Raw genomic sequence first — 27,916 nt, 5'->3', positions numbered from 1 at the left:
ATCATCTGGGACTTTAAGCTTATAGCTCTTTCCCTCTGAGCCTCACACAGTTCTGCTTAAATGGGATTTCAGCTGCATCCTATGCCGCTCTACTGATCTCACATCCAAGCCTGGAGCTCTCACTGATGGCGGGTCAGCGGCGCTGTCCGCGGTGCTGATATTTGCTGGCTGCTGTCCGTGGTGCTGAAAGGACAGCAGGCTTCTCTGCCATAGCAGTGGGCTGCCGTCTCCCTCGCGGCTAGTTGCGTACCTCCTCTCAATTATCTCTCCTCGTATGGACCGAGCGCTCTGAAGTCGAAAACGCACAATCTGAACCATCCATTTGCTAGCCATCTGCCATTCCTGCTTAGCGCAGCCCCGGATGCTGTACTGCAGCTACAAAAGGGGGCAGATTTTTCCGGAACTGCCATTTCGTGTGGGTAGGTGGCGGAGGAGGACTCTGTTTTTAATCATGTCGATTTGATTTGGCTAATTAAAAGAAACATCAAGAGGAAATAATGTGAGGCAGAACCGCAATGCTTAATTGAATATGAATGCGCTAATTCAAGTGTGATCTTTAAATATAAGCTTGACAAAAGACGCTCATGTATTCAGGGGGCGTTTTGTTGCATATGTGCTAATTGTACATTCACGCCACGGACTCACTCCCTAAAGTGCCCTCAGTGCATCCTTATGCTGTCCATTACTCTCCAATGTAAGAGCAGAAAGCATGGCTAATTCTATTTGGTGCTAGCTCAGATAGCACACTGACCTGGGAACTGGGCTTTGATCAGCAAGTGTTGAGTGCTTAAATCTGCACTAAAACATTGTCAGGGGGTTGATAACTGTTCAGAGTGGGTTTTCTCACTGTCGTGAGTGGACAGGAACATGCCGAACGCTTTGTCAGGGCCGCCTCTCCTGCTCTCTTCATTGTTATGCACTGTGTTGTAGTCATGCATCACGCTCAAGGGCAAATAATGACCTTAATGACAATGACCGTGCTGGGAGAAAAGAGGAAAGCTTTCTGTTTGGGTTTCCAACCGGTTTTTCAACCTGCTTACATGTTTAATGAGACTAGTTCGGTTACAAATAAGAATGCCGTGCACCCGAGGAACGTTGGCAATGTGCTGATATAGTGCGAGATGAAGTCACTTTAAGAAAGACTACATTTATGTCATTTAATTTCTTACAGACAATAAAGTCACCGTCACATCCAGAGCCATGCATTCAGCAGTACAAAACGATCTTTCTGAAGGGAGAACAGTCTGTCTGCTGCGTTAAAGCGGAATTACATGGCCGATATATTTGGAATAGCAAAGGATTGAGTGTTACAGGAGCCAATTTGATCTAAATTGAACTACTTTTCATTCCAATTATGCTTCATATTTCTTCTCTCCCCTCATGTCCCCATGTGTGCTGTGCACGTTGGCTTTATTGCAGTGCTGTGCGCTGTATGGAAAAGCTATTAAGAAATTTAGTCACTAATCCTTTGACAAACATAAGAGAACATAATCTTTCACAAGACCTTTTTGAAGATTTTCCACAGATTCCACGCCGTTGTTAGCCTTTCAAAACAGGCCTTTTAATTTATCTCCAGCACTTCATCGTTTTTTCACATCTGCTATTTGCAGAAAACGACCCAATAGACCTCTCTATTTTTCTCATGCTCTTTTACCAATGAGTGGAGAGCATTATTTAAGTCCAGGTTTCAAAAGGCAGAAAAGGCTGTTATCACTTTGAAGGTCTTTGAGAAGTCCTCTTGTGCACGATCACAGTAATTAATTAGACGCAAATGAGAAATTAAGCTCGCATTTTGTGCGATCAAATTAATTTTTCTCCACTTGCGGAGTGCATATTGCTTTAATATAATCTCTTCCGCCATGCAAGCACCTTTTATTTATGGATGCTGATGAGGCCAGAGGAACAGAAATGACCCCAGAGTTCTGCACGGCACCCTGCTGCACGGTGATCTGTTTTCCAGGGCCAAATTTACTGAACAGTTGCGCCACATTTGTGCATGGTAATTCATGTTAAAAACCTTTCTTATGTCTTATTCACTTCACTTTCAACTGGGTAATGGATTTGCTGAAATAGTGCTGTGGCGTGGGTATTTAAATGAAGCCATTGTAATTTTATATATAGAAATTGCTTTTTTTTTTTTTCTTTCTTTTTTTTTTTTAAATAAATTGCTATTATTATTACTGTATGTAGGCATGTGACAGTATCAAATGTTCATGTTGCGATAATTGTGAAGCTTTTATCATGGTAATACAATATTATCATGATATTGAAATAAGTTGCAAAAAAGTTAACAGGTTTAATAACTTTTCTTGTAACAAAAATAACTCTGAACATATAAATACAATAAAGCAGTACACAAATGAATAAAGTAAGCAAATGTTTCAGACAGATTAAAGTGCAAAAGAATTACAAAGAACAATAGGTATCACTTTACAATAAGGTCTTGTTAGTTAATACATTTACTAACATTAACAATGAGCAATAATTAGATTTGTTATAGAAGTTATTATTCTTTGTTAAAGTTAGTTAAAAATACAACTGTTAATTCATTTTAGCTGAACAACTTTTGATTTTAATAAAGTGTTATTAAATGTTGAAATTAAGATTAATAAATCCTTAAAAAAAATTTTTTCACTGTCAATTTATGTTAACTAATGAATTAACTAATGCTAAATAATGGAGCTTTATTGTAAAGTGTGACTGAACAATAAAGAATCAGAACATATTAAAACAATATCTAGGGAATGTAGTCCAGAAAATGAATATGTTAAATGTTAAAAATGTTTAAGTTTGAAAATAAATAGCCTTAAGTTTTTAAAGGAACACTCCACTGTAGGGTCTGCACAGTCTCAAGGATGAGCAGGTCCCACCATAAACTGTGTTTAAGTCCCAATTCGCGGAAACTTTGGTTTGTAAATCTTACATTGATTCCGGACCGGCAGACACTAATGGATCACGAGACTCTTTTTTATGACTATTTCGATAAGTCCCAAACCTCTCCTCCGTGACTTCAAAGGAGATACGAACGCCACGGATCGGGTTTCGAAAGACAGGCCCGAATTCCAAACGGTCATAAAAAAGGAAAATACACGCACGCACCCACAGACACACACACACATACAAAGCCCTACATAAAGACTGTATACACAAATATTATACCTGCAAATATGAATGTATCTGCCATTATGGTGCTTGTTGCATGTATGTGTTACTAATGTAGAATCGTAGGATTGACTGTAGTAGGTTAGTTTTCATGTTAAACGATAGTATTAGAGTAGAAAGTGTATCTTCTTTATGTGATGAGAGACACCTGTCGAGTTTGGCCTCTCCGTAAAGCTGTGAGTCCGAGCTATTCACCCATGTACGTTACATTTCTGTCAAATGCATCGTTCAATTTGTAATAGTACTATGAAGAAAATGCACCGATTTGACATACCATAAATTAACCGTGGACAGGACAAAGGGATGTGGAGAACCGCCAAATTGCAACGCTATCATTGGAGGACGTTATCAGTAAGGCGTTCTGGTCTGTTGTCTTTAAAATACCACAACACGCGTCTTTTGGATGCACAAGTTTTCCTGCACAAGTTCCTGCCGTAGAGACGGACTCTCTTTATTTTTCCGGTCATATTACAACAGTTAAACCTTCGTTTGAAACTTCGCCGAAACAACCTCCGGAAGAAGAAACAACTATCAAACCGAGCGCTCCGAAACTCTAAGCACCCCAACGAACCTATGCAAGTATAACGTTTTTATGATTTTTAATACTGAGTTTCCTTGCTGGCTCTTAAAGGTGAACTGTTGCAATTTGCCATGCTTTGATTATCTCTTTCGTTTCTGCCTTTACTTTCACCTATATGTATTTGTATCTACTTGTGTACATTTATCCGTATAACCTTTGTATTACCCGTTCTGTATATTAAATATATCATCTCCATGCTTATTTTGTTCACTTGCTCATTTAGCAACAACCGAGTCACTTTAACGTTCTGATTCTAATATCCTGGCTTTACGTTTGGATGCTACCATAGAAATTTATCTTCATGGCCAGAGGGTAATATTTCTGTCGTAAGAGTCTGTGGAACTTACCGGTTTGCTGGACGGACCGATAGCTTTCCACATAATTATTAAACTAGAACTGATCATATATGTGAGTGATTACAATTCGTTGTGATTAATTCACCATATATGTTTAATTCCCCCTTGGGTTGGAATGCGCATATAATTATTCATAAGACGTTATGAATTATTGTATTCATATTCCACCCATAAATTGATTAATAATATATGCAAATCGTCACACCACTTTTTTTGAAAATAGGCTAATGTTCCAACTCCCCTAGAGTTAAACAGTTGAGTTTTACCGTTTTCGAATCCATTCAGCCAAACTCTGGGTCTGGTGGTACCACTTTTAGCATAGCTTAGCATAGTTAATTGAATCTGATTAGACCGTTAGCATCTCGCTCAAAAAAATGACCAAAGAGTTTTGATATTTTTCCTATTTAAAACTTGACTCTTCTGTAGTTACATTATGTACTAAGACCGACGGAAAATGAAAAGTTGTGATTTTCTAGGGCCGATATGGTTAGGAACTATACTCACTTTTTATCACAACTTTTAATTATTTTTTTTTTTCCGTCGGTCTTCGTACACAATGTAACTACAGAAGAGTCAAATTTTAAATAGGAAAAAAAATCAAAACTCTTTGGTCATTTTTGAGGGAGATGCTATTGGTCTCATCAGATTCAATGAATTATGTTAAGCTATGCTAAAAGTGGTACCACCAGACTCGGAGATCGGCTGAATGGATTCGAAAACGGTAAAACTGAACTGTTTAACTCTAGGGGAGTTCAGCAGGGCTCCCCCATAAAAATGGCGTTCTGGGGGGTAAAATACGTGTTTTTGGCGGGGTTCCCCTGCTAAAATTTGTTTTCCAGGGGCTAAATATCATGTTATTTGGGGTCGCTTCAACCCGCAGACTTGAAAAACAACCCGCGGCAACAGTGTTAAAGTAGACTTGGCAACACTGGTAACCGCTGCATTTCTGCTGTTCCATCAGCACCATCTGCTGTCAGAGAGTGAAAGTGCATTTTCATTTAGCGCGTCTCCTTCACTTGTTCCGGGTTTGTTCTGGGTTTGTTTATATTGTTTTACGCTGCATCAAAGAGGCACGCGCACTATTGTTGTGCATTTTAAATGGTTGATGAGTAAAGTATTCTTAAAATACATTCTAAAAATTTGAATAATCCGTAATAAAAATTAGTCACGGTATTTTGAAGTGCTCACGAAAAAAATATCACAATTCATTATCGTGATATATCGTTTTACCATATACCAGCACGTCTAATTGTATGGTGCAATTTGTATTTTTCACATTTATACTTCATTCACAAACAAATGTGAAAAATTTGCTTCAAATAACATCATACTTTTCCATGGAAAGCAAGCATTAAACAAACTTATTAAAAGAGCTGTTTGTTTTATTTTGACCATGGCAGCAATAATTCATTCACTGAAATAGTGCTGCGCAGTGGGTATTTTAATTAAGTCGTTTGTCATCCTCAATAAATTAGACATGATGATGATGTTTTTATTTATAGTAATAATAATAAGTTATTATTATTATTATTATTATTATTATTGTATGGTTAAATTGTTCATAAATGTATACCTTATTCACAAAGCTTAAACTTGCCTCAATTTACATGAATCTATTCCACAGAAAGCAAGCCTTAAACAAAATTATTAAAAAGAGCTGTTTATGTTTTCTTTTGATCATGGCAGTAGTAATTCATCAAATGATTAAATGGAGCATTATTGTCAGAGACTCTGTATATGTCACTGGTTATATATGCAGTGCAATTCTTAATATGTGCCATATATTGTAGCAGTCTGCTGCAACCTCCACTGCCTAGCACTCAAAACTAACCCACAAGATCAGACGTTACTGTTGATTTGCTGTGACCATTGAGCAGTTATCAGTGATTTGCATATTCCCTTTAATGAATTCAACACACATACAGTGCACAGAAATAAAAGGAGTATGGTGTGATCATGCTGGTGCATGCTCCTCATTAATAAACATACATCATTTACACTTCTCACCTGATGCCCGTAGTACGCTCACATTCTGTCTTATCTGTCATTCTCTCTGTTTCATGCTTTGTAGTCAGATACTGTCACTAGTGTACTACTATGCTCAGCCACTATATGGGTGCAAGAGAAAGGTGTTGATTGACTGAGAGGGCTTTGGGGGGCTCAGAGCTGTTTAAAACACTAGCTGCGAGCTGGTTTGTGAATATTCATCTGTGAACTGATCAGCAAATTTGCAAAGCGAATGAGGGGATCTGTCAACTAGCCCAGTCTGTTACACCGCAAAGTGCATTAAAGATTGATTTCATTATGCTCAAAGATTCTCAGCTGAGGGACTTACACTGCCAGGTCTTGCTTTTGAGATCAAACTGGCTAACTAATGGAAATTTACAATAAAAAGCCAGAAATTATTGTAATTTCATGAATCATAAATGAAATGTTTTTTGTACATTTTATTTTTGAGTAGATCAGACTGTTTACGCAAGTTGCCGAATTGGTCATCCCAGACTTACTCATTTGATTTTTTAAAAGGTGATGTACCACCAGTATGTAATTTTTGTCAAACCACTGTCTATAAAACACATTTTCTTGGAATTTTCTTTGAATGTGACTAGGTAATGTTTTTACACAGAAAGTTCTTTAATGGATGTTTTTAAAAATGTTTCACCAGGAATAATCCTACATTTATTTATTTATTTATTATTTTTTTTATCAAATATTGAAATGAAAAATATTATATAATGTTTGTTATATTTTAGTGCTGCCAAACGATTAATCCTGATTAATCACATCCAAAATAAAAGTTTGTTCACATAAAATGTGTGTGTACTGTGTATATTTATTATATAAATACACAAACATGCATGTGTATATATTTAAATATATTTAACAAAAATATATTATATTTATATATAAAATATTTATAATATAAATATTTATATTTCATATAATATATATATATATATATATATATATATATATATATATATATATATATATATATATATATATATATATGAATCCAAAAGGTTTTAATTATATTTTGCTACATATTAATGCAGTTTAAAGATTTTGAATGTCAAAAAGTCATTCGGTTTAACGGTCTAAAGGCCAATACAGTCATTTTATTTGTGATTAAAATATCTTAAAATGCAATATATATATATATATATATATATATATATATATATATATATATATATATATATATATATATATATATATATATATATATATATATATATATATATATTTTTTTTTCTGGTATGATTTTATAACATCATATATCAACATAGTGCAAAATGGTATTAAAATTATTTGTAGAAGTTGCTTTATGACAAAGAATGTCCAGAAAAATGAATTTCATTGATGTCATTTGGAGTAACAAATATAATGGGACCATTTTGGATCAAGCTATGCGGTTAAAATCATGTGACCAGATGTGAATTCATTCAGACACCTGCAAAGGGCCACATTGTGAAGCAAAGTAACTAACTCTATTTGAAAAATGTATGTTTTCTCTTGCTCATAAGCATCCCAAAACATCAGGTAATTCGGTAAACTGCTATAAAACATGGAAAAAGTTGTAGTATTTTAAAAACTTGTACTAAATATTAAATGTTTGATTGTCCTTTTGATAGCTAGCTAGTTAGATATCAGCCTGTTAACATTGTTTGAAAATGTTGTCAAAATTTTGGTTAAAAAAAAACAAATTGTAATTTGATGTGAGCCACAGTCAAAATGTAGGGGTGCATGTGAGTTTGTAATCAGTGGTAAGTCAGTGTTCACATTTTGGACATAAATTAACATGATACCTGTTTTCTTTCTTTCTTTTTTTTAACTTTCAGATGTCTGGTCAAGGAAGATTTCTGATGCTGACATTTTGCCGGAGGAATGCAGACACAAATTTCTAAAAGGAGATGAGGTGTTCTGGGGAAAAGAAATCATGCATTTGACCTACTACCCACAAAGCGCAAAATACAACCGCAGCAGTAATCCTACTTTCACCAGAGGGTGAGATACATAAATCGGTCTTTTAACATGTCGAGTCAACTAGATTTTTAGGGCAGTTTTAGATTTCAAAGCACTAAGTACCGTGTGAGTTTTTCTTCTTTTTTTACATGGGCTTTCAGAAGTGTTCCTCAATGGAGTTACTCAGAGGAGAATCAAGATGGAGAATCAAGTGAAAAGAAACTCTTAAATACTAGGGGGTTTTTAGAAAACTGGGACCTTACTATTTCTGCAGCACTATTTTGGAAAAGGCCAGATAAATTAATACGCTAGGCTGGGAATAAATCTCTCCTCTGCAGTGGATTAAGAGAAACAGAACATTAGAAAAGGGGGATTAGGAGCACGCTTGGAAGATGATGACGCGGAAGTGGAGGTGCGGCGCGAAGTTCTCGCGGGCCTCCGTTTGGCTGGTACTCGTGGTGGCTGTCACAGTCACCGCAGCCTTGGAGTTTGACGGTCTGCCGGGCCAGTGGGTTCGCTATGGACCCTGGGAGGCGAAAGCCACCGGAGAGCTGAGCTTCACCATGAAGACAAACATCAGCAAAGCTGTAGTGCTATACCTGGACGATGGCGGTAACTGTGACTTCCTGGAGCTCCTGATCAATGACGGCCGACTGCAGTTGCGCTTCGCAATCCACTGCGGCGAGCCAGCCTCGTTGCACATGGAGACGCCCGTCAACGACGAGCGCTGGCATCGCGTGCTGCTAACAAGGAATTACCGTGAGACCATGCTGGTGATGGACGGGGAGAGCAAAGTGGCGGAAGTGAAGTCCAAGCGAAGGGAGATGATGGTGGCCAGCGACTTGTATGTGGGCGGGATCCCACCGGACGTGCGTCTTTCGGCCCTCACGTCCAGCACGGTCAAATACGAGCCGCCTTTCCGAGGCCTGATCGCCAACTTGAAGTTAGGCGAGACTCCTCCTGCCCTCCTGGACAGTCAGGGGGTGAAGAACGATCTGGAATACTTGTGTACCAAACAAAACCCCTGCAGCAACGGAGGACGCTGCTCCATTCATGACAGCGAGGTGCTGTGCGATTGCTCCAATACTGGCTACAAAGGGAAATACTGCACTGAAGGTAAGCAAGGCGATGTGCTTAAGGCTTTACATAACGTGAAGATGTTCTTATCATTTCAAGGTAAAATGTTTCCAACTCAAGAGTTGGAAATTATTAACCATTATCTGATCTGGCCTGCCTGTTTTCTAATCGTTTGGTTGAGTGTTGGTCTTATCTTCTTCCTATGCACTTAAACTACATTTGGTCTGCCAAAATATTTGCAATATCTGAGAGTAGATTGGTGTAAATACAGGAAAATATTGAAACTTTTAAGAAAGAGATACAATTGTGTGTTTAAATGAATAACTCAACCAAAAATGGAAATCACATTGGTTTGGAATGACATCATGGTGATTTTTCTTTCTTTGGAACATAAAAGGACACATTTTGAATATTGTTCTGGTCAGGGGCGATTCTAGGGTCAGAGCTTTAGGGGTGCTGAGCACCCAATGAGCCCCACTGCCTCCACCCACCCTCTTTTCACACAAAAACAAAAAATATGTCTATTGAAAAATAACTTTATTATTTTAACATTCAACTAATTCCAAAATCCAGATTTTTTTCTTTTTCTTTTTTTTGAGACAACACCAGCTTGATTGTGATAGTTCACACAGCAGCCCCCTGTAACAAACACAAAACCTTCTTCACTCAGCTGGTTTTCCTGACTGTTAACTCCATGTGCCTCCTTTTGTAACAACAGTCATCAGATTGGTTAGATTAGATTCAACTTTATTGTCATTGAACAAAGTAACAGGTACTTGGACAACACAATGTAATTCATCTTCTGTAAATTATTTACAAATGGCCATCTCTAACATATCTGGTTGTATACAGCAAAAGAAAAAAATTAAACTTTCTTTTATTGTCTAGTTTGATAGTCAGCCACAGCTGAAAAATAACAGATATAAATCTAGGAATGAATAACAATTCATTTAAAAAGCCACAGTGAGTATTTTCACACATACTGGTGGTATACAGTGATATGTCGTTTGTTTTCACTCTGGTCCAAACGCCAGGGCTTCATGTTTCCATGACGACTGACCAGAAAAGATGCACGTGAGGTCATGTTTACATGACTCCCGATTGTTAAAATGAGTATCAAATTAAGGATAGACTTCTGAAATGGAAACCGGGGACATTTCCTATGTGATTGGTCAAAATACCACCAAAATCTCATTTGTTATTATCTATTAATTAAAAAAACAGGGACAGTACATTTTTATTTTTATTTTAATTTTTTTTATTGTTGTGGGTTTCACATTTTATATTTATAAATATTATGATTTAATTTTATTATTGGGATTTTTGGTCTGGTTATGATAATTCACCAAAATAACTTGCCAGTAGGCCTAACTACAAAAAACTATTACACTATTTTGAAAAATCACATTACAAAATATAATGTGAGATAAATAACACAAATAATATTTGCAACATTTATTATTTTAATTTTCACGAGCTGTTCATACCAGGGGGTTCCGGGGGCATGCACCCCCGTAAGAAAATTTTGTACATTTTAAGGTTAAATGCATCAATCTGGTGCACTTTGGAAGCTAAAAATTAAGAGCTTCAACCCTATGTACAGTGTGCAAATTGAACAAAGAAACAACATTGACTTGTACCTGGACATTAAAGAGGGTTCAAACATCTTTTTAGTTGTGATATAAAGTCTACATCGTTTTAGGTGTTTTAGGATGCCAAACAATTATAACAATAAAATAATAATATAATAATGTTTAAAGCCTATATAATTATTCATATGACAGTAATATCCATATAGGCTATTGTAACAAATGCACTCTAATATTATATATATATGAAGACTTCAGATGCAAAAGCCTCTAAGTGCCATCTGAAATTGTCTTCTAAAATGAGCATTTTTATCAAGCTTGTATGTTTAGGTTCAGTAATTTCATTTTAATGGCAATTAATAGGTCCTTTTCATTGCCATTAAAGTGAAATAACTGAACATAAACATACAAGCTTGATAAAAATGCTCATTTTAGAAGAAAATTTCAGATTTCATATATATAATATATATAAAATATATTTTTATTTTTTAAATTTTTTTTTTGGTTAGGCTACTTTACACAACGTATAGGGAAATTAAAATACCAGTTTGTAGCCAATTTCTAAAATAAATCCTTGAGCTTTAATTTTGATCACCAAATCGCCAGCTGATCGTGGAGCAAATGTGCTCACTTCTCTTTAAAACACTCAGCACAAACAGACTGTATATATACTTAATCACTGTATAGCTCTGTATAACTGCGATGTGCGTGCCGGTGTATGGATACTGTAGAAAAGCGGTATTGAACTGTTTAACATATTTTAATAGAGAGATATGTTTAGAAAAAATATATATTTTAACAGCACTATTAAGAAACCTCTATGCTGTATGCTGGCCAGACTTTTTTGCAATGTATTTGCGGATTATTTTGAACAAACAGGGACATTTCCGGTGACAGCTCCAGTTGGGGACGGAGCACCAAAAACCGGGACTGTTCCCGGAAAACAGGGACGTCTGGTCACCCTAACACATACGCACTACACACACAGGTACGCTGTTTTTGTTTCACGCTCTAGCAGTTAATAAACAGAACTGCATGCGTCTTGCGGAAGAACATTGTAACCGGCGCTACTTCTCTATGTTTATGACTATGGACGAGTCACCCAGGTCCTGTGCTACTCCACAGCGGCGACCCGCTGGACTAAAATAGTCTGAAAATAAACACTTATTACAGGTGTACCATGGTGATTCAGGATACTAACTGCAGTACTCACTGATATGGTTTCGGAATCTGAACAAATTTTAGAATAACATTTCTTACTCCACGTTTTAGGGGTGCTGAGCTCCTTTAATTTTGATCACCAAATCGCCAGCTGATTGTGGAGCAAATGTGATCCTGATCAAATGTGAGCAAATGTGGAGCAAATGTGAACCTGATCAGTGAACCAGTGAGTTGAAGTTTAGGGCCGATGTCAAAATTCAGGGAGTTAAATTTTGGTCTGTTCCTCACACAGAGCTCTTCTTTGAAGGCTAGGAATGTAGCACACAAGTCGAATTGACCACTTCTATGCTTTTATGGTGCTTGACAACCCCAGCCCACTTTCACTTTTGTTATACTGACAAGAGTGTCCAAGATGTTCAAAATCACCTTTTGTCTTCCAAGAGAAAGTCATACAGCTTTGGAATGACATGAGGGTGAGTAAAAAAATGTTATTTTTAGATGAACCCTTCCTTTAAAGTTGTGATGAAATGTAAGTAGTGACATATCTTTTCTTCCATACTGTGACGTACATTTGAATGTAACAGAAAAATGTGATTCTGAGATGTGGGCATTGCACTCAGAAATGGAAGATGAAGAATGTGAGCTTACAGGGGCAGGTTTAAAGGTGAAGTTTGTCGTTTCTGAGACACTAGTGGCACCTAGCAGAATTACAAAAATAAATCATATTTTCAAACAAATGCCCCCAAATACACCTCCCCCAACTCTTAGGGGTTCTTGTGAAGGCATGTCTGAACAGGTAAAAGTAGGCTACTTTTTAATAAAAGGTCCAACATATTAGGAATACCTTATATAGCTATGTTGCTATGTGTCTGTCTAGAGCGAATGCATGTTAGTTTTGTTAACAAAAATTATGAAGAAAAATGTTCGTTGACTAGCTTTTTTCTCACAACTAAGACTAGATGATGACGAGATGACAATAAGGTTATCAAACGATAACTGTGACTGTATCAACTTCCAGTTTATTTGATGAAACAAGACGAGACTAAAATGTTGTGAAAAAATAAAAACTTTACCAAAATCACTTTTTGTCTGTAAAAAAAAGAGACTAAATATTACATACTGCTGTACAAGCCTTGCCAGATGTCAAGAGTTTAAATACCCCAATCAGAGCTTTTCTGTTAAAAAGATACCTTTTCTGTCTGGTGTTTTACTTAAAGGGTTAGTTCACCCAAAAATGAAAATTCTACCATTTAATTACTCACCCTCGTGATGTTCCAAATCTATAAGACCTTCGTTTATCTTCGGGAACACAAATGAAGAAATTTTTGATGAAATCCGAGAGCTTTCTCTTCCTCCATTGGGAGCAACACAACTACCACATTAAAGGTCCAGTTATAGGTCATTAAAGTAATCCATGTGACTCCAGTGGTTTAACCTCAATTTTGTGAAGTGATGCAAGTGCTTTGTTTGCACAAAAAAAAAAAAAAAAATATATATATATATATATATATATATTATAGAGAAAATTTACTACTACATCATTTATAATTTATAATTTACTACATAATTTGTTTAAGAAAATGTTGACAGTAGGGGGAGCACCACGACACATGCATTTTCTGTTGACTCAAGACCGGAATTTGTTTCTTTGGATAATGTTATTTTGTAAATCTTTACGACCTTTCTGGACCTTGAATATGGTAGTTGCGTTGCTCCTAATGGAGGGACAGAAAGCTCTCAGATTTCATCAAAAATATCTTAATTTGTGTTCTGAAGATGAACAGAGGTCTTCTATGTTTGGAACGACGTGAGGGTGAGTAATTAAAGACAGAATTTCATTTTTGGGTGAACTAACCCTTTAATCTTTGGAATCTGGCAACCATGCACACACGCTCTCTCTACACTGCAGAAGAAGAGCCAATGATCTGAAAACACCAACAAACGAGTAAGCTAGAGTGCAGCGATCTCCATTTTAGATATTCTGCTTAAATGAAAGTGTCATTCAGCCAGTCTGTGTTCTGTCATGAGCCGCTAAATCTGGGATTACACCTTCGCAGTGTTGAAAAATCCAAACATCTCAACTATATTTTTTGCGATTGTGTTTGCTGAATAAATGCACTTACTCAACCTCTGTTTGACATTACAAATTCTTTTTGCTGTTGTTTTAACAGAAAAACATTAATGTAATTTGGAAATATGGGAATTACTATTATTATTTACATTTTTGAGAGCAGTTCCTTGTTTTACCAGTTTTCATAATATATACAGAGAGTGTGTTAATTTATATGGTAAATAGCAATAATTCTGATGAAATGTAAAAATACATTTCTCAAATTATAACACTTGCGATTTTTTTTTTTTTTTTTTTTTTTTTTTTTTTAATTTTGAGTAAAGTAATCGATATTTTGTTTAACCATTATGCAGCATGACGAAAATGTTTTCATTGACTAAAACTAGACTAAAATGACTAAACAAAAACAGTACAAGGTAGTCTAAATATGATAAAAACTAAAAAGTATATTTGAGACAGGACTAAGGCTGTCACACTTGGCTCATATGGAGCGTTTGTTTCAGAACATATAGTGCATTTTCCTTGTGAAAGTGAACTGAACCAAGAAGAAAATGCAACATTGTAGCAAATTAAGTCCATGTTTCAGAACAAAACACAGTCTACTGATCTGAAAACTCCCTAAATCAAAAAAAAAAAAAAAAAAAAAAAAAAAGCTGACAAAATTAACACTAACGCTGATGTTTCGCTTACAATAAACCTATCCAGCATATCTGCATCAGGCACATTTTTTTGACATGACATGCCACAACACCATTTGAAGGGTTTGTTCACTCAAAAATGAAAATTCTGTCATTTATTACTCAACCTCATGTCGTTCCACACCCGTAAGACCTTCATTAATGTTCCGAAGATGAACAGAGGTCTTACCGCAGTAGAACAACATGAGGGTGAGTAATTAATGACATAATTTTCATTTTTGGGTGAACTAACCCTTTAAGTCTGTCTACACTGGACACATTGAAAGAAACATTATAAATTCGTAAATTTATCTGTTTGATATTGAAGCATCCACAGTAGTGTGTTGCATCACAATGCCTCATTCGCTTTGATGTGTCCATGACTTGTTTAATTATTTCAGATCTTAATGCAGCAAATTTTGTCTTGCAGTTCTGTCAGTGAAGCTGAATGTCTTTTCCCATGTAACGCATCATCCATGGTCTCACACCGGCTAAACACCCTCTGGCTCCGCCTGCTACAGTAGCCATGCCCCAAACACTCATAGGTTGAACTGAAAAGACATTGACAGGTGTTCTGATGGTGCCTGGGAGGCTCAATGTTTACACTTTGTAGGGAGATAAACCCATGAATGGCATACTAATAGTAGCCAATGAACCATAAACTGGGTTAAGCTAATGTATTCTAACATAAAATCGTACATACTTCACCTTCAAGCAGACTAAATGATTGGCAAAGTCTGGCATATGTTATGACATTTTGATGTAACAATTACTAGTTTAAAAAATAGGATAGAGAAAAGAGAAACATATACATGGATGAATCATTTACAATAATATCTGTAACATGCATTTAGAAAATAGATTTGAATAAGGTGCATTTTCATTTCATGCTGACTTTAGTGAACCACTGAAACGTACAGCACTTTTACAGTGGTGTGTTTCAGATGATCTGATATTACAGCAAATTAGCCTTTTAAAATGCTTTGAACATTTATATCTAATGAGATGTCTCTGGATGTAGATCTCATTAGATCAGGATCAGATGAATTGCATGTTTACAGCTGCTTAGAGATACAGTTTATTTTAACTGTAAATAAAGGATTGATATGCTAAAAAAGCATCCCAAACATATGTGACTGAAAGATAAGGGTAGCGTATTAATTGTATCCTGATATCAGCTTCATTCAAATCAAATGTATATTTTAGACTTTTATTGCTGTAAACATAGCTAAACAAAATGGGGGAAACTAGTTATAAAAAAAGGATACAGAAAATTCAGAAGTCTAAATGAAAATCATGCTACCTACCAAAGTAATAATCCACAAAATCATGTCAGCATTATCACCTTGAGACATCTTTAATTTTACATCAGTATTATTATGTGATACCCAATACAAAGCACCAGTAAATCATACCCAAGGCTTTCGGTTTGATATATTTTGCAACAAATTGATCACACCTATCTCCTTAGACCTGTAGCAAAAGAAATTTGGAGTTGTAATTCTAGCCGTGTATGATCTGTATACATATGTAGCATATTCCCGTGCTAATTTGTTGAAAACATGGACATGTGTTGGAGCATGGTAGAGCAATTTGCCATAGAAACTGTTCTAGGTGACATATGTAGACTAATTAGGGCCGCTCAGCAATGTCTCAGCCCTTTGGAGAAGTCACAGTCTGTCATATGGCGGTACGGTGTTAAACCCGAGGCCAAATCTGCATGACTTCATACAGAAATATATTTGGCCAGTTTCTCCTTCTAATTGAACAGGCAGCGAGGACAGAGACAGTGGCAGCTCACGCTTGACTTTTCACTTAATGCAGTCTCAGGTTACCCACTGTGGAGTCGGCAGGGAGCGGTGCTTTGCTCTGTACCGAGAGAAGCAAGTCCAGCAAGGCTGCTTCGAATTAAGAGGAAATTTTCTGGCGCTTCAAAAGAAGAGAGATATGTGGGAAGGAGAGACGTTAAGAACAGAAAAATAAATCATCCTGAAAGTTGATAGAGCAAATTGGATTTGACACTGGTAAAGGACAATATTAAAGGGAACAATTGGTTTTCGTACGCCTTAAATCCTTGCTTTTACTCCAGGGATTATCCATCGGAAGACTGACTTATCAAACAGAGGGGTATTTGAGTATTTTAAAAAATGCATAGATAATCAAGAGTCACAGTGTAATTATTATTTCTAGTTAAGTATTGATATAACAAATCCTCTGAAGAATTAGCAGAGACTCATCAAACGGTGGTGGTTAATTACACGCATGTCTTTTCATATTTAACGATATTCCCAGACTGTGAGTGGGAAGTGGTCTCCATCGCCATGCCCTTGTCAAACCTCCCAGGTGAAATTTTGCAGGCTTTTACCCTCAAAGCTAAGAGGGCCGTCAGTATCAATTAAGGCTGCCCTCGCCACAATGGAAATCTAGGCCAAAGCGATATATCAGCAGTGTGTGCATCTTTTCTCTTGCATCTGCATCAGGCATGCTAATGAGGTCCTAAACCAATATATGAACACTGCATAAACTGCAGTGCTGGTCAGGCACTGTGTTATCCTCATCGTTTCTGTGTCGTGTATATATATATGCCGCATTAACACAGGCCTGCTGAGAGCTCTTAAAATCAATACTGTTACCATTTTAAAGGGCACATAAGCAAAATTGCAGACAGGCACAAGTGTTTCCTCGTTAATGGGATGCTTTCATGCCTGCAGATGAAGGAAACAGGCTTTTACTTTTATTTGGGCATTTTAGTAGGGCTGGACGATATTCTGCTGTGTTGTTTATACTGTGGTATATCCTTATTGTTGTTTGAAGAATCTGACACCAACCATAGCAAATACAAATAATATACTTTGCAAACTGTTGAAGATGGCTTCTTTCTTTTTCTTTCTTTCTTTTTCTTTCTTTCTTTCTCTTTCTTTCTTTCTTTCTTTCTTTCTTTCTTTCTTTCTTTCTTTCTTTCTTTCTTTCTTTCTTTCTTTCTTTCTTTCTTTCTTTCTTTCTTTCTTTCTGTTATGTTTTTATTACCTCAGAATGAGCCATTTCTATCTACATACACTGCGGGCCCCCCTACATGTTAAGTCGCCATTTTGCACTGGCATGTTTCTACAGTAGCCCTAAATGGACAAACTGCACTATAGAGCACGTTTTCTTGCCTGGCTACTCTCTGTTGTCTCAGATGATGACATCTTTGTCCTGTGTTGGCCACCGTAGCTTCTCTATAGTGCAATTTGCAACCTCACTGCTAGATGCCACTAAAATTTACACACTGCTTTGGTGGCCGAGAGAGCTTAATGCGCTGCAAATGCAGAAAACACATGCAGATAGAAAAAAAACACCAACAAATAAAGAAAACATCTTCATCAGTTTGATAACACATATGCTGCAAAAGTTCACAATACATGCAAATACAAAAACACGCTGCAAATGTTCACAACACAAGCAAATACAAAAACACGCTGCAAATGTTCACAACACAAGCAAATACAGAAACGCGCTGCAAATGTTCACAACATTATTATAATTACTTGATTTTATGTCTCAAATCCCAGTCAATTATTTACTGCAGAAAGTGAAACTAAAAACTCAGCGATGAGCTCTACTTCAACATGTTCTGATAACACTATTAACTGATAACACTATTAACTGATAACACTATTTAACCATTTATTTCTTTATTTCTCTTGTGGCCCATACGTAGTGAAAAAAATGAGAAGAGATGTAGGTGTTAAACAAGTAGTTTTTTTTTAAATGAGGAGTTAGCTAATCATATTACAATGCGTCAGTTATGCGTGATGCGCTATAAATTATTGCGGGGCAAATTAAAATATTAATTTAATTCTAAAAGTAGCCATCATCATCATCATCATCATTCAGATCATCGCAGAGGGGGGCTTGATATCGCCGGGCCTGGTTTATGCTATTTGCAGTGCGTTTTTGTATTTGCTTGTGTTGTGAACTTTTGCTGCGCATGTGTTGTCAAACTGATGAAGATGTTTTCCTTATATGCTGGTGTTTTTTCTATTTGAATGTGTTTTCTTCAGTTGCAGCGCGTTGAGCTCTCTCAGCCACCGTACACTGCACCTTTAAATACTCATTTAATATTGGCCGAACATTTCATTAAAATGTCTACTTAATCTTTAATATTTGGCCACTTCTTTACGATAGATATGCTGCAGCCACTGTAATTTCTTGAACAAAAACATGTGGACATTATAACATGCAAACTTAGAGCGAGGGTTTAAAATTTTATTTTGAAATCGCAATGAACACCATTTTGCATATTTAGAAACATATCGATGTATTTTCCTGTGTTGGCGTTTGTTTATAAATGATTTAATTACAAATCTGGTGAAATGGCGCACATTGTGTTCTTAGATGAATGCAATAAGCAACCCAAACTCACAGCATATGTAGAGATGGAGTTCGTTAATGGAGCTGTTGAGACGCTCTCCACGTATTTAAATGATAACAGTGCAACAGCGCATATATTTATTTAAATGAACTGCAGCGTTTGTGATTTCACAATATCACTATGCTTTATTGTGATTTTTAAATGGTTAATATATTGTACAGCCTTAGATAACGGTCTAATAATGCTGTTCATGGATTTTCTTCTGTGGAATGCACCACTTATTTGTGGGTGTCTTGACAACAAAATGGTACCTATGAATCTCACTTCAGTTCTACTTTCTATGCAAAATTCGCTTTTATAAGGTGTTTGAACACAGATGTGTGTCCACAGTATGTGTAAACAACCAAGCTATAATGGTAGAAATCCACCTTTTTTTTTTTTTTAACAATCCCCATAAATCATAAACAGTCTCTCCAAATGAGCGATTCCAGATTTCCCCCTACTCTTATGTAAGAGTCTTATGTAAGAGTCACCCCACCCATGACTGGTGACGATCTTCCCTGTTAGCATAGATAATACATACATTTATCCACTCACCATTTAGAAATGTCCAGTTGCTTTCTAAACATTGTAACTTCTTCTTTAGACTCTCCATCAGTGTCTGACTTTTTTTTTGAACAATGTAAAGCTGAACACAGCTACTTACAATCGTCATTTTGGCTGCGTGAGATTCTGCAGCTTTGTTATTTTTGAGTATCCAAAGCATGAGCTGCTAAAGTTCCGCCCTCTTCTGAAAAGGAGCAGCTCATTTGTATTTAAAGGGACACACACACAAAAATGCCAAGTTTTTGCTCACATCCAAATAGGGGCAAATTTGATATAGCTATAATAAATGATCTGTGGAGTATTTTGAGCTGAAACTTCACAGACACATTCTGGGGACACCAGAGACATCTTGTGAAAAGGGGTATAATATGTCCTATTTAATTGCCATATGCAGTAAAAGAACTTAACTCTGACATGCTTATATCGTGAGCCCACTTTTTACCTCGACGAGAAATATAGTCACTTTTAATATTACGAGATCTTGTGGCACGAGATCTCGTCACACCTCTAAAATATATATATTATGGTGTGTTTTTATATATATATATATATATATATATATATATATATATATATATATATATATATATATATATATATATATATATATATATATATATACATATATACATATATACATATACATATACATATACATATATACAGTTGCAAGAAAAACTATGTGAACCACTTGCAGAATCTGTGAAAATGTGCAAAATTTTAACAAAATAAGAGAGATCATACAAAATGCATGTTATTTTTTTATTTAGTACTGTCCTGAGTAAAATATTTTACATAAAAGATGTTTACATATAATCCATAAGACAAAAAAAATGGCTGAATTTATTAAAATGACCCAGTTCAAAAGTTTGTGAACCACTTTTTCTTAATACTGTGTGTGGTTACCTGGATGATCTACGACTGTTTTTTTGTTTTTGTTTTGTGATGGTTCTTCATGAGTCTCTTGTTTGTCCTGAGCAGTTAAACTGAGCTCTGTTCAGAAAAATTCTCCAGGTCCTGCAGATTCTTCAGTTTTCCACCATCTTTTGTATATTTGAACCCTTTCCAGCAGTGACTGAATGATTTTGAGATCCATCTTTTCACATGGAGGACAACTGAGGGACTCAAACACAACTATTAAAAAAAGGTTCAGACATTCACTGATCATTCAGAAGGAAACACGATGCATTAAGAGTTGGGGGTGAAAACTTTTGAACAGGATGAAGAGGTCCAAATTTTTCTTATTTCGCTTGAATATCATTTTTTATTTTTTATTTTTTTCATTTAGTACTGTCCTTCAGAAGCAACAGAAGATACTTGCATGTTTCCCGGAAGACAAATTAAATACAATTTACCTTGATCTTCAAATTCCAAAAGTTTTCACCCCCCATCTATTAATGCATCATGTTTCCTTCTGGAGCATCAGTGAATGTTTGAACCTCTTTTAAAAGTTGTGTTTGAGTCATGAACATCCATTGCAAAAAACAAAACAAAACAAAAAACAGCCGTAGATCATCCAGGTAACCACACAAAGTATTAAAAATAAATGGTTCACAAACTTTTGAACTGGGCTATTTTAATAAATTCAGCAATTTTTTTCTGATTTGTTTCTGTTCTGTTTTTTCTATTTTTTTAACATCTTTTATGTAAAATATCTTACTCAGGACAGTACTAAAAAAAGTACATGCATTTTGTATTATCTCCCTTATTTTGTTAAAATTATTAACATTTTCACATATTCTGCAAGTGGTTCACATACTTTTCTTGCAACTGTATATATAATATAATATAATATAATATAATATAATATAATATAATATAATATAATATAATATAATATAATATAATATAATATAATATAATATAATATAATATAATATAATATAATAAATATAATATAATATAATATAAAATACTACTGCCCACCCATACAGTCTACTAAATATTTCTATAAAAGCAAGAGCAAAGCACTGAAGAGGTCTAGTTTGCATCAGACAAAAACCTTTTCATGTAATGTTGGACTGCATCCCTTCTGTGGTCTTTTTACTTTGTGCGAGAAACTCAATTCGCAGAGGCTTTTCTTTAAGTGTACAGGGAATGAGCTTTCACTGTGAAAACAAGGCCATCCGCTCCCCAGGATTAAATAATGTAGACTGAGAGTCTGTCTTATTTATCAACACAAATTAGTCTGGGTTGCCCTCAACATCGAGCTGTGTGTGCCAAGGATGCAAGCATGTCTGTATTTTCCTTTCAGTTAGGCATCTGCTGCCATTGTGCCGTTTTGTATTTCTTCTGGGGCCAAAATGCAAGCGAGTGAGGTTAGCTACATTCATCCGGCTCAGGGTTTGTGTGTTTTTGCCAGTAGCTGGTTGTGCGGTAATCAGCACAATAGTTTACCGTGCTAGGCAGAGGGCACAAGAAGCCAAATAATGGTTTCCACACTAGGCAACAATTCAGCAAGTAATTAGAACAGGACTTGGAGTCTATTCAGCTGCCTTGTTAATTTTGCTTTGTGGTCTTTTGCAATACTACACAGTCCCGGTCTTTTGAAACCTTATAATAGCTTCCTGTGAGGAACAGGCTGAAATTTTATATATATATATTTTTTTTGATAATCTTCCCATTCAGTGAGCTGTTAACTTGAAAATTCTGACCAAATCAGGAGTAAATAATGGCAAAATGTGTTTTATTTTTATTTTTATTTATTTATTTTTTATATGTGTAGCATTCCTTTTTAATGCTAATTTTTTGATTTATGATTTAACTATGGTCAGTAAAAGGAATGACTTTGTTTTACAGTGGTGTTACTATTGGTGTTGGATTCATTAGAATACAGAAAATTCAAATAATATCAGTTCCCTATATGTGTGTGTGTGTGTGTGTGTATATGTATATGTATATATATATATATATATATATAAGTATTGATGTTTATCTTTAGTGTCAGGAGGACCAATCTGCGCAGGAGGATGAGAATTCATATAAAACTTAATTTTCCAACTCAGTGTCTCTCATGATTCACCCACTTATTTTCTTTCATGCAATGAACACTCAGTTATCTTTAGGTCCACATGATCTGTCAACACACCACCTGATTTTTATGACAAGGTCAAAATGAATGCTAGCTCTCCTTCTCAGAGGGGAAAGGATCTTCGTGTTAGATATTGCTTGCATTTGCTTTCTTTGTTTAATAAAAGGAGCTTGTTGGAGCTTGTCAGATTTGCTTTTAGACCTAGGAAAGACACCCCAAATCCCATCCCTGTGCACTCAAGTGCATTTGCTGGTTTGCCTGTGTGGCTTTGCATTTTCAAAATTCTTATAGTGGAAAATAAAACCAGACTGCCAAGAGACAATGAATGCTGGAATGCATGTTTTCATGGTTTTCATCCACAAAATGTCAGTAAATGTTAATCTTTTACTTAATTCACTTATTACTTATAATTCTATAGATAATTCTCATAAAATTAGTTCTTATTTGGTATCTAATAATCTAATGGTACTGTTCCAAATTTTATCAGTACCAGTACTCAGTAACAGAATTCTAATAAGAGCTGTGTTTCATAATTTGCATCAATGTGTGACAGCGACATGTTTGTGCAGAGTTCTGTTTCCACTCCCTGCAGGAAGAAAAATATATCCGTGCTGCGCATGAGAAAATAAAACACAGGATGTGTTTGATGTTTAAAAGAGTTATTAAAGGTGACATATTATGCCCCTTTTTACAAGAGGTAATATAAGTCTCAGGTGTCCCCTGAATGTGTATGTAAAGTTTCAGCTCAAAATACCCCATGGATTCTTTATTTTACCATGATTTAACTGCCTATTTTTGGGTGGGAGAAAAAACTTTATGTTTTGGTGTATGTACCTTTAAATGCAAATGATCTTCTGCTTCCAACCTCCAAGCTCGCGATTCCAATACACTGAGGCATAAACAATACAAGAGAAGCTCACACAGCAAATATAACATCATAACACAGATCATAACATGGATTTTGTGGATGTTTGCTAACATTTGATTCTGAATGAGTTTGATAGCATGCACAGCTAACGTGGCTAAAGCTACACACTGTTGGAGAGACTCTAAGAATGAAGATGTGTTTATGAATTATACAGACTGCAAGCGTTTTTGGGTTAAAAATGAAAAGAGCGGCATTGCTCTGGTCTCCATGAATACAGTAAGAAACAATGCTAACTTTAGCCAAAGTACATTAGTAACGTGCTAACGAAACTCATTAAGAAAGACAATTTGCAAACATCACAAAATATATTAAATTGGATCATGAACAGTTGGTATCTGTCCATCTTTGAGAATCAACTACTGACCCTCATGTGCAAAGAAGTCTGGTGTGAAATGAATTGCACATACTGGTATATGAATTTATTTGGACACATTCCCTTTATAAATAAAATCACACCACTGCGTCCTTAGTGGCTCAGATGCCAGGAGTTTATGGAGGCTCATATGTTTACTATTATAGCCGTTAACAAATCAGTGATAATGTTTACACAGCTGAGACATATCACAAGCTCAGGGACGGTCGTACTTGAGTGCTGCTGTCCTGCAGAGTTTTGCTCCGACCCAACTCACCTTCCTTCATGTAGCTTTAGTAATCCTGAAGACATTCAAGTGTGTTTGATCAGGGTTGTAGTAACTAAACTGTGTAGGACAGCTTCATTCCAGGACCAGTGTTACTGATACACCGTTGTCGCCAAAACAAAATGGTGGAAACATACAGATAAAGGAGAGCGAAATCTGAGCGGCTTGCAGAAAAAGGCTTAACAAAACAAAGTTACTGGGTTGTCCTTTTTTCACGTTTTCTGGTTTGGTAGATTCACCCGATTATAGCACTTAAACACAGAAAAAGTCAGATTTTCATGATATGTCCCCTTTAAGATCAATAAGCCTTGAAAAAGAGCTCAAAGCGCTACTCACGCTGCCCAGGCTCAAACCTGAAGCACACATGCAGAAATCCACCTTTCAGACAGCATGTAATCATGAATTCAGTTCTTTTCACAATTATTTGGCTTGAATGGTAAAAAATGTCAAAATGCACCTTCTGCATCTTCCTGAGACAGTCTCTTTTAAAATGGCTATTTTAACTTGACATGCCGCATTAAAAAAACAACGCTGAGTATTTAACTCCCATCAATCAAGGTTTTTTGATTCAGCGAGTCTTCAGCAATATCCACTTTTCAATCATATAACACCAAAGCCTGTCATTTTCTTCTTAAGAAATAAATTAAAATGTTCTTAAGAAAATATTTGAGAATTTAAGAATTTTTCAAGAAATGTACTTAGGAACATTCTTACGAATTTCTTAGAATTTATCTTAAGAATTTTCTTTAATTCTTTCTTAAGAAGATTTTCGTGAAGTTAGAGTGAAGATAAAAGATTAAATAATTTTAAGGTAACACTTTATTGTAATATGACTTAGTTACATAGTACTCACTCAAATAAGTACTGAGTAATATTAATTAACTACATATAGAGTTACGGTCAGGGTTAGGGTTTGGTGTAGGGTTAGTTACTTATTTATACTGTTAAAGAGTTGGATTCTCATGCTAAACATGGCCAAAGTTTCAAAACACGAGATGGACGCATGGCGTGCCAAAAATACTCTATCAAATCCTCACGAACTTCGGGATTTTTTTTCCCAAGTATGTGCCTGTGTGACATCAGAATGGGCGGAATTCCTTGTACGGGCACTTCTCCCGGAAGAGGGCATGCGCACATGTCGACCAGAGCGAGAGAGCAAGAGTACACCCATCAACGCGCTTCGTTTGGTTTTACGAAAGTCATCAGCAGAGCTGCAAAGGACTTGCTCGAGAAAGATTTGTCACTTTGTTTTTAGACCGTGAAATCAACAATGTCACCAAAGAAGTGTGTCTTTGGTTGTGAGGGAAAGATAACCTTGCTTCCCAAAGAACCCAGTGGAGCTAAGAGATTTGTGCTCATGCATTACATTGATGCAATCTCGATATTTGTTATTAAAATAACAATAGAAACTGATATCTGAATCACTTTTTTAATAATTAAAATGATTGGAGAATATCTCGTGTTATTCCGTGGCTGCTTGAGCCCTCGGGATTGGCACTTATGGTTTCATAAACAAGGCCCAGTTCTACGCTGGATTTACAGATCGTTTGAAACTGAAAGATGAAGCGGTCACAGCGATAAAAGATCCCGGTCATGAGTCGGAACCGCAGGTGGTGAGTAAAACTGCTTCAAATGTCTGTTTTGTTGGCAATAGGCGCCTAAGTGCGTATGATGCAAACAACACGAACGTAATAAATTCATTATTCATCATTCACTATATGCTATATTCATTATAGTGATTCAAAAGTTATCCATGGATAATGCGATGGTGTATTGTGTGTGTTTAAATACATTTGTTTAGCTGACCATTTATAGCTTGCAGACGATCGCTACACATGCAAATGAACTATATTGTGATATGAAATTATATCAATACAAACAAATTTAATTACTCATATCTTGAAATAATGTTATTGTCATATCACCCACCCCTATCCAAACCTGTTTACAAGAATTGGGAAAGGTTAGCGAATGTGATTGATAATAATTGAAAATATGTTTTGTTTAAAATTAATTTATAAAACAGTGCATTTTAAGTTCTTTCATGTTATTCAATTACTTTTACTGCTGTTTTAGTTTTTTGCCATGGTATCGATTCAGTATTGGTATTGCAATATTTTAGTCAGGTATTGTATCAAAGTCATAATGTGTGAATATATGCCTTAAATCTATACATTTTCTTGTAGTCTTGTCCCAGACTCAGACATTCAATCTTAACATTTTAACTAACTGTACTTGTTTACTAAGTTGAAAACAGTGTCAGTGAGGAATATTCTCAAGACATGTGACGTGTGAAGAAAATAAATAAAGTTAAATACGTTTTTTTGTGTTTTAATATGCAGACAGTGTGAGAATATTATGTGTCTGTGTTTACAATATATACAATTCTTGTGAGGCCAAACATTGGGAGAGCAAGTTAAAATCTGAATTACTGACTGTGCCAATTGGGGGAAAAAAACAACAACTTTTGAACTCTGAAAGACTAGAACAGAGATGGAAGTGAAGCACAGTAAAATAATAGTTTAAGAATAATGTTTTTTTTTTTCTAAAAAAGTACATTAACAATTGTGAGACGAGTGCTCACAGGAGATGTGTCCTCAGGCGTTTCTTGAAGCTAGCAGGGACTCGGCTACTCGGATTGGTAAAATCAACATTGAGGCACAGTCAAAGTGAGAGATCAGCAAAGTGATTTTCAGCCTCTGTGTTCTTTAATGACTTGAATGAAAATCAACTTTCACACTTACAATTATGTAGGATGATCAAACAGACTTGTTACAAACACAGATAACAGCTAAATGAGCTGTCAATAAGACACTGGTGAGAAGCCATTCTATAGGTGAGAAGCTGTTTTGTTAAGTGGGTGACACCTATATCATTGATTTACTGCAATACCAATCAAAAAAGGCTGTTAATTTCATATTTTTGCTGCTGTTAACACTCTTTCTCTATAGTTGTGGTTGATGGAGATGCCTTGTCATATTTGACAATCGAGTTCACACTGGAGGACCTGATTCAGATCAAGAGAGGGATTAGCATCACTTCACTAAATAGAGACAGATTACATGCCACTCTGGCTTTTTCAAACCGACAGGCTGAGATCATGCTAATAACCCTTGTGGCGCTAGCCTAGCATGCTCATTTTGAGAAGCTCCAGACGCTGTCACCGTGTCAGCTCTCACGGCCATGCTCGATTCATTACAATTCTCCGGGACTTTGTTGCCGTGACCAATTTGAGGGAGCCGAGGAGAGCACTTGTAAAGGTTAAAGCGGCCCTCATGATTTATGTGCAGCGGACAGTTTTGCATGGCCTGATATCCAGATCCAACAAGCAGCTCTCACAAACACAGTGTGATTAAGAGATTTACTGTCTCGCTCCAGGCAATCGAGCAGCATTTGCGCTGAGGTTTTTGTGTCGTCTTTTGGCCCTGCTTTTGTTGTGCTTTCAGCTTCCATTTGCAAACGTTGTCGGCATGCGCTAATGTCCCCTTCGCATGTAATACACCTGAGGTAACCGACAGACATAGTCTAAATTACTACTTAATTGATAAAGCGGTCCGTTAAGATTTGCTTGGAAACCTCAGATTTAATTTGTAGTCGTTGAGCGACCTAGATTAGGAAAATGGATAATAGATCAGCGCTCCCTCTCCTGAGTGCTCGTTTACACGCCGACGTCTCCATGGCCACATAATGATGATCGCAAAATAACATTCGCAAAGATTC

The 27,916-nt window shown here is 36.1% G+C and overlaps 1 protein-coding gene across 1 annotated transcript in view; it reads left to right on the top strand.

Moving 5' to 3' along the window:
* Positions 1-8,456: 8,456 nt before the first annotated feature.
* Positions 8,457-27,916, top strand: part of nrxn2a (neurexin 2a) — a 431,583-nt gene continuing 412,123 nt past the window's right edge. Inside the window, exon 1 of the mRNA XM_067375006.1 lies at positions 8,457-9,180. Within this exon, the coding sequence (XP_067231107.1) occupies positions 8,457-9,180 (724 nt within the window). The remainder of the gene's footprint in view (positions 9,181-27,916) is intronic.

Source organism: Chanodichthys erythropterus, chromosome 22, assembly GCF_024489055.1.
Source record: "Chanodichthys erythropterus isolate Z2021 chromosome 22, ASM2448905v1, whole genome shotgun sequence".
In the NCBI taxonomy this organism is placed as follows: Eukaryota; Metazoa; Chordata; class Actinopteri; order Cypriniformes; family Xenocyprididae; genus Chanodichthys; species Chanodichthys erythropterus.
The sequence above is the reverse complement of the archived record's forward strand: the minus strand, read 5'-3'. Positions and strand labels throughout refer to the sequence as shown.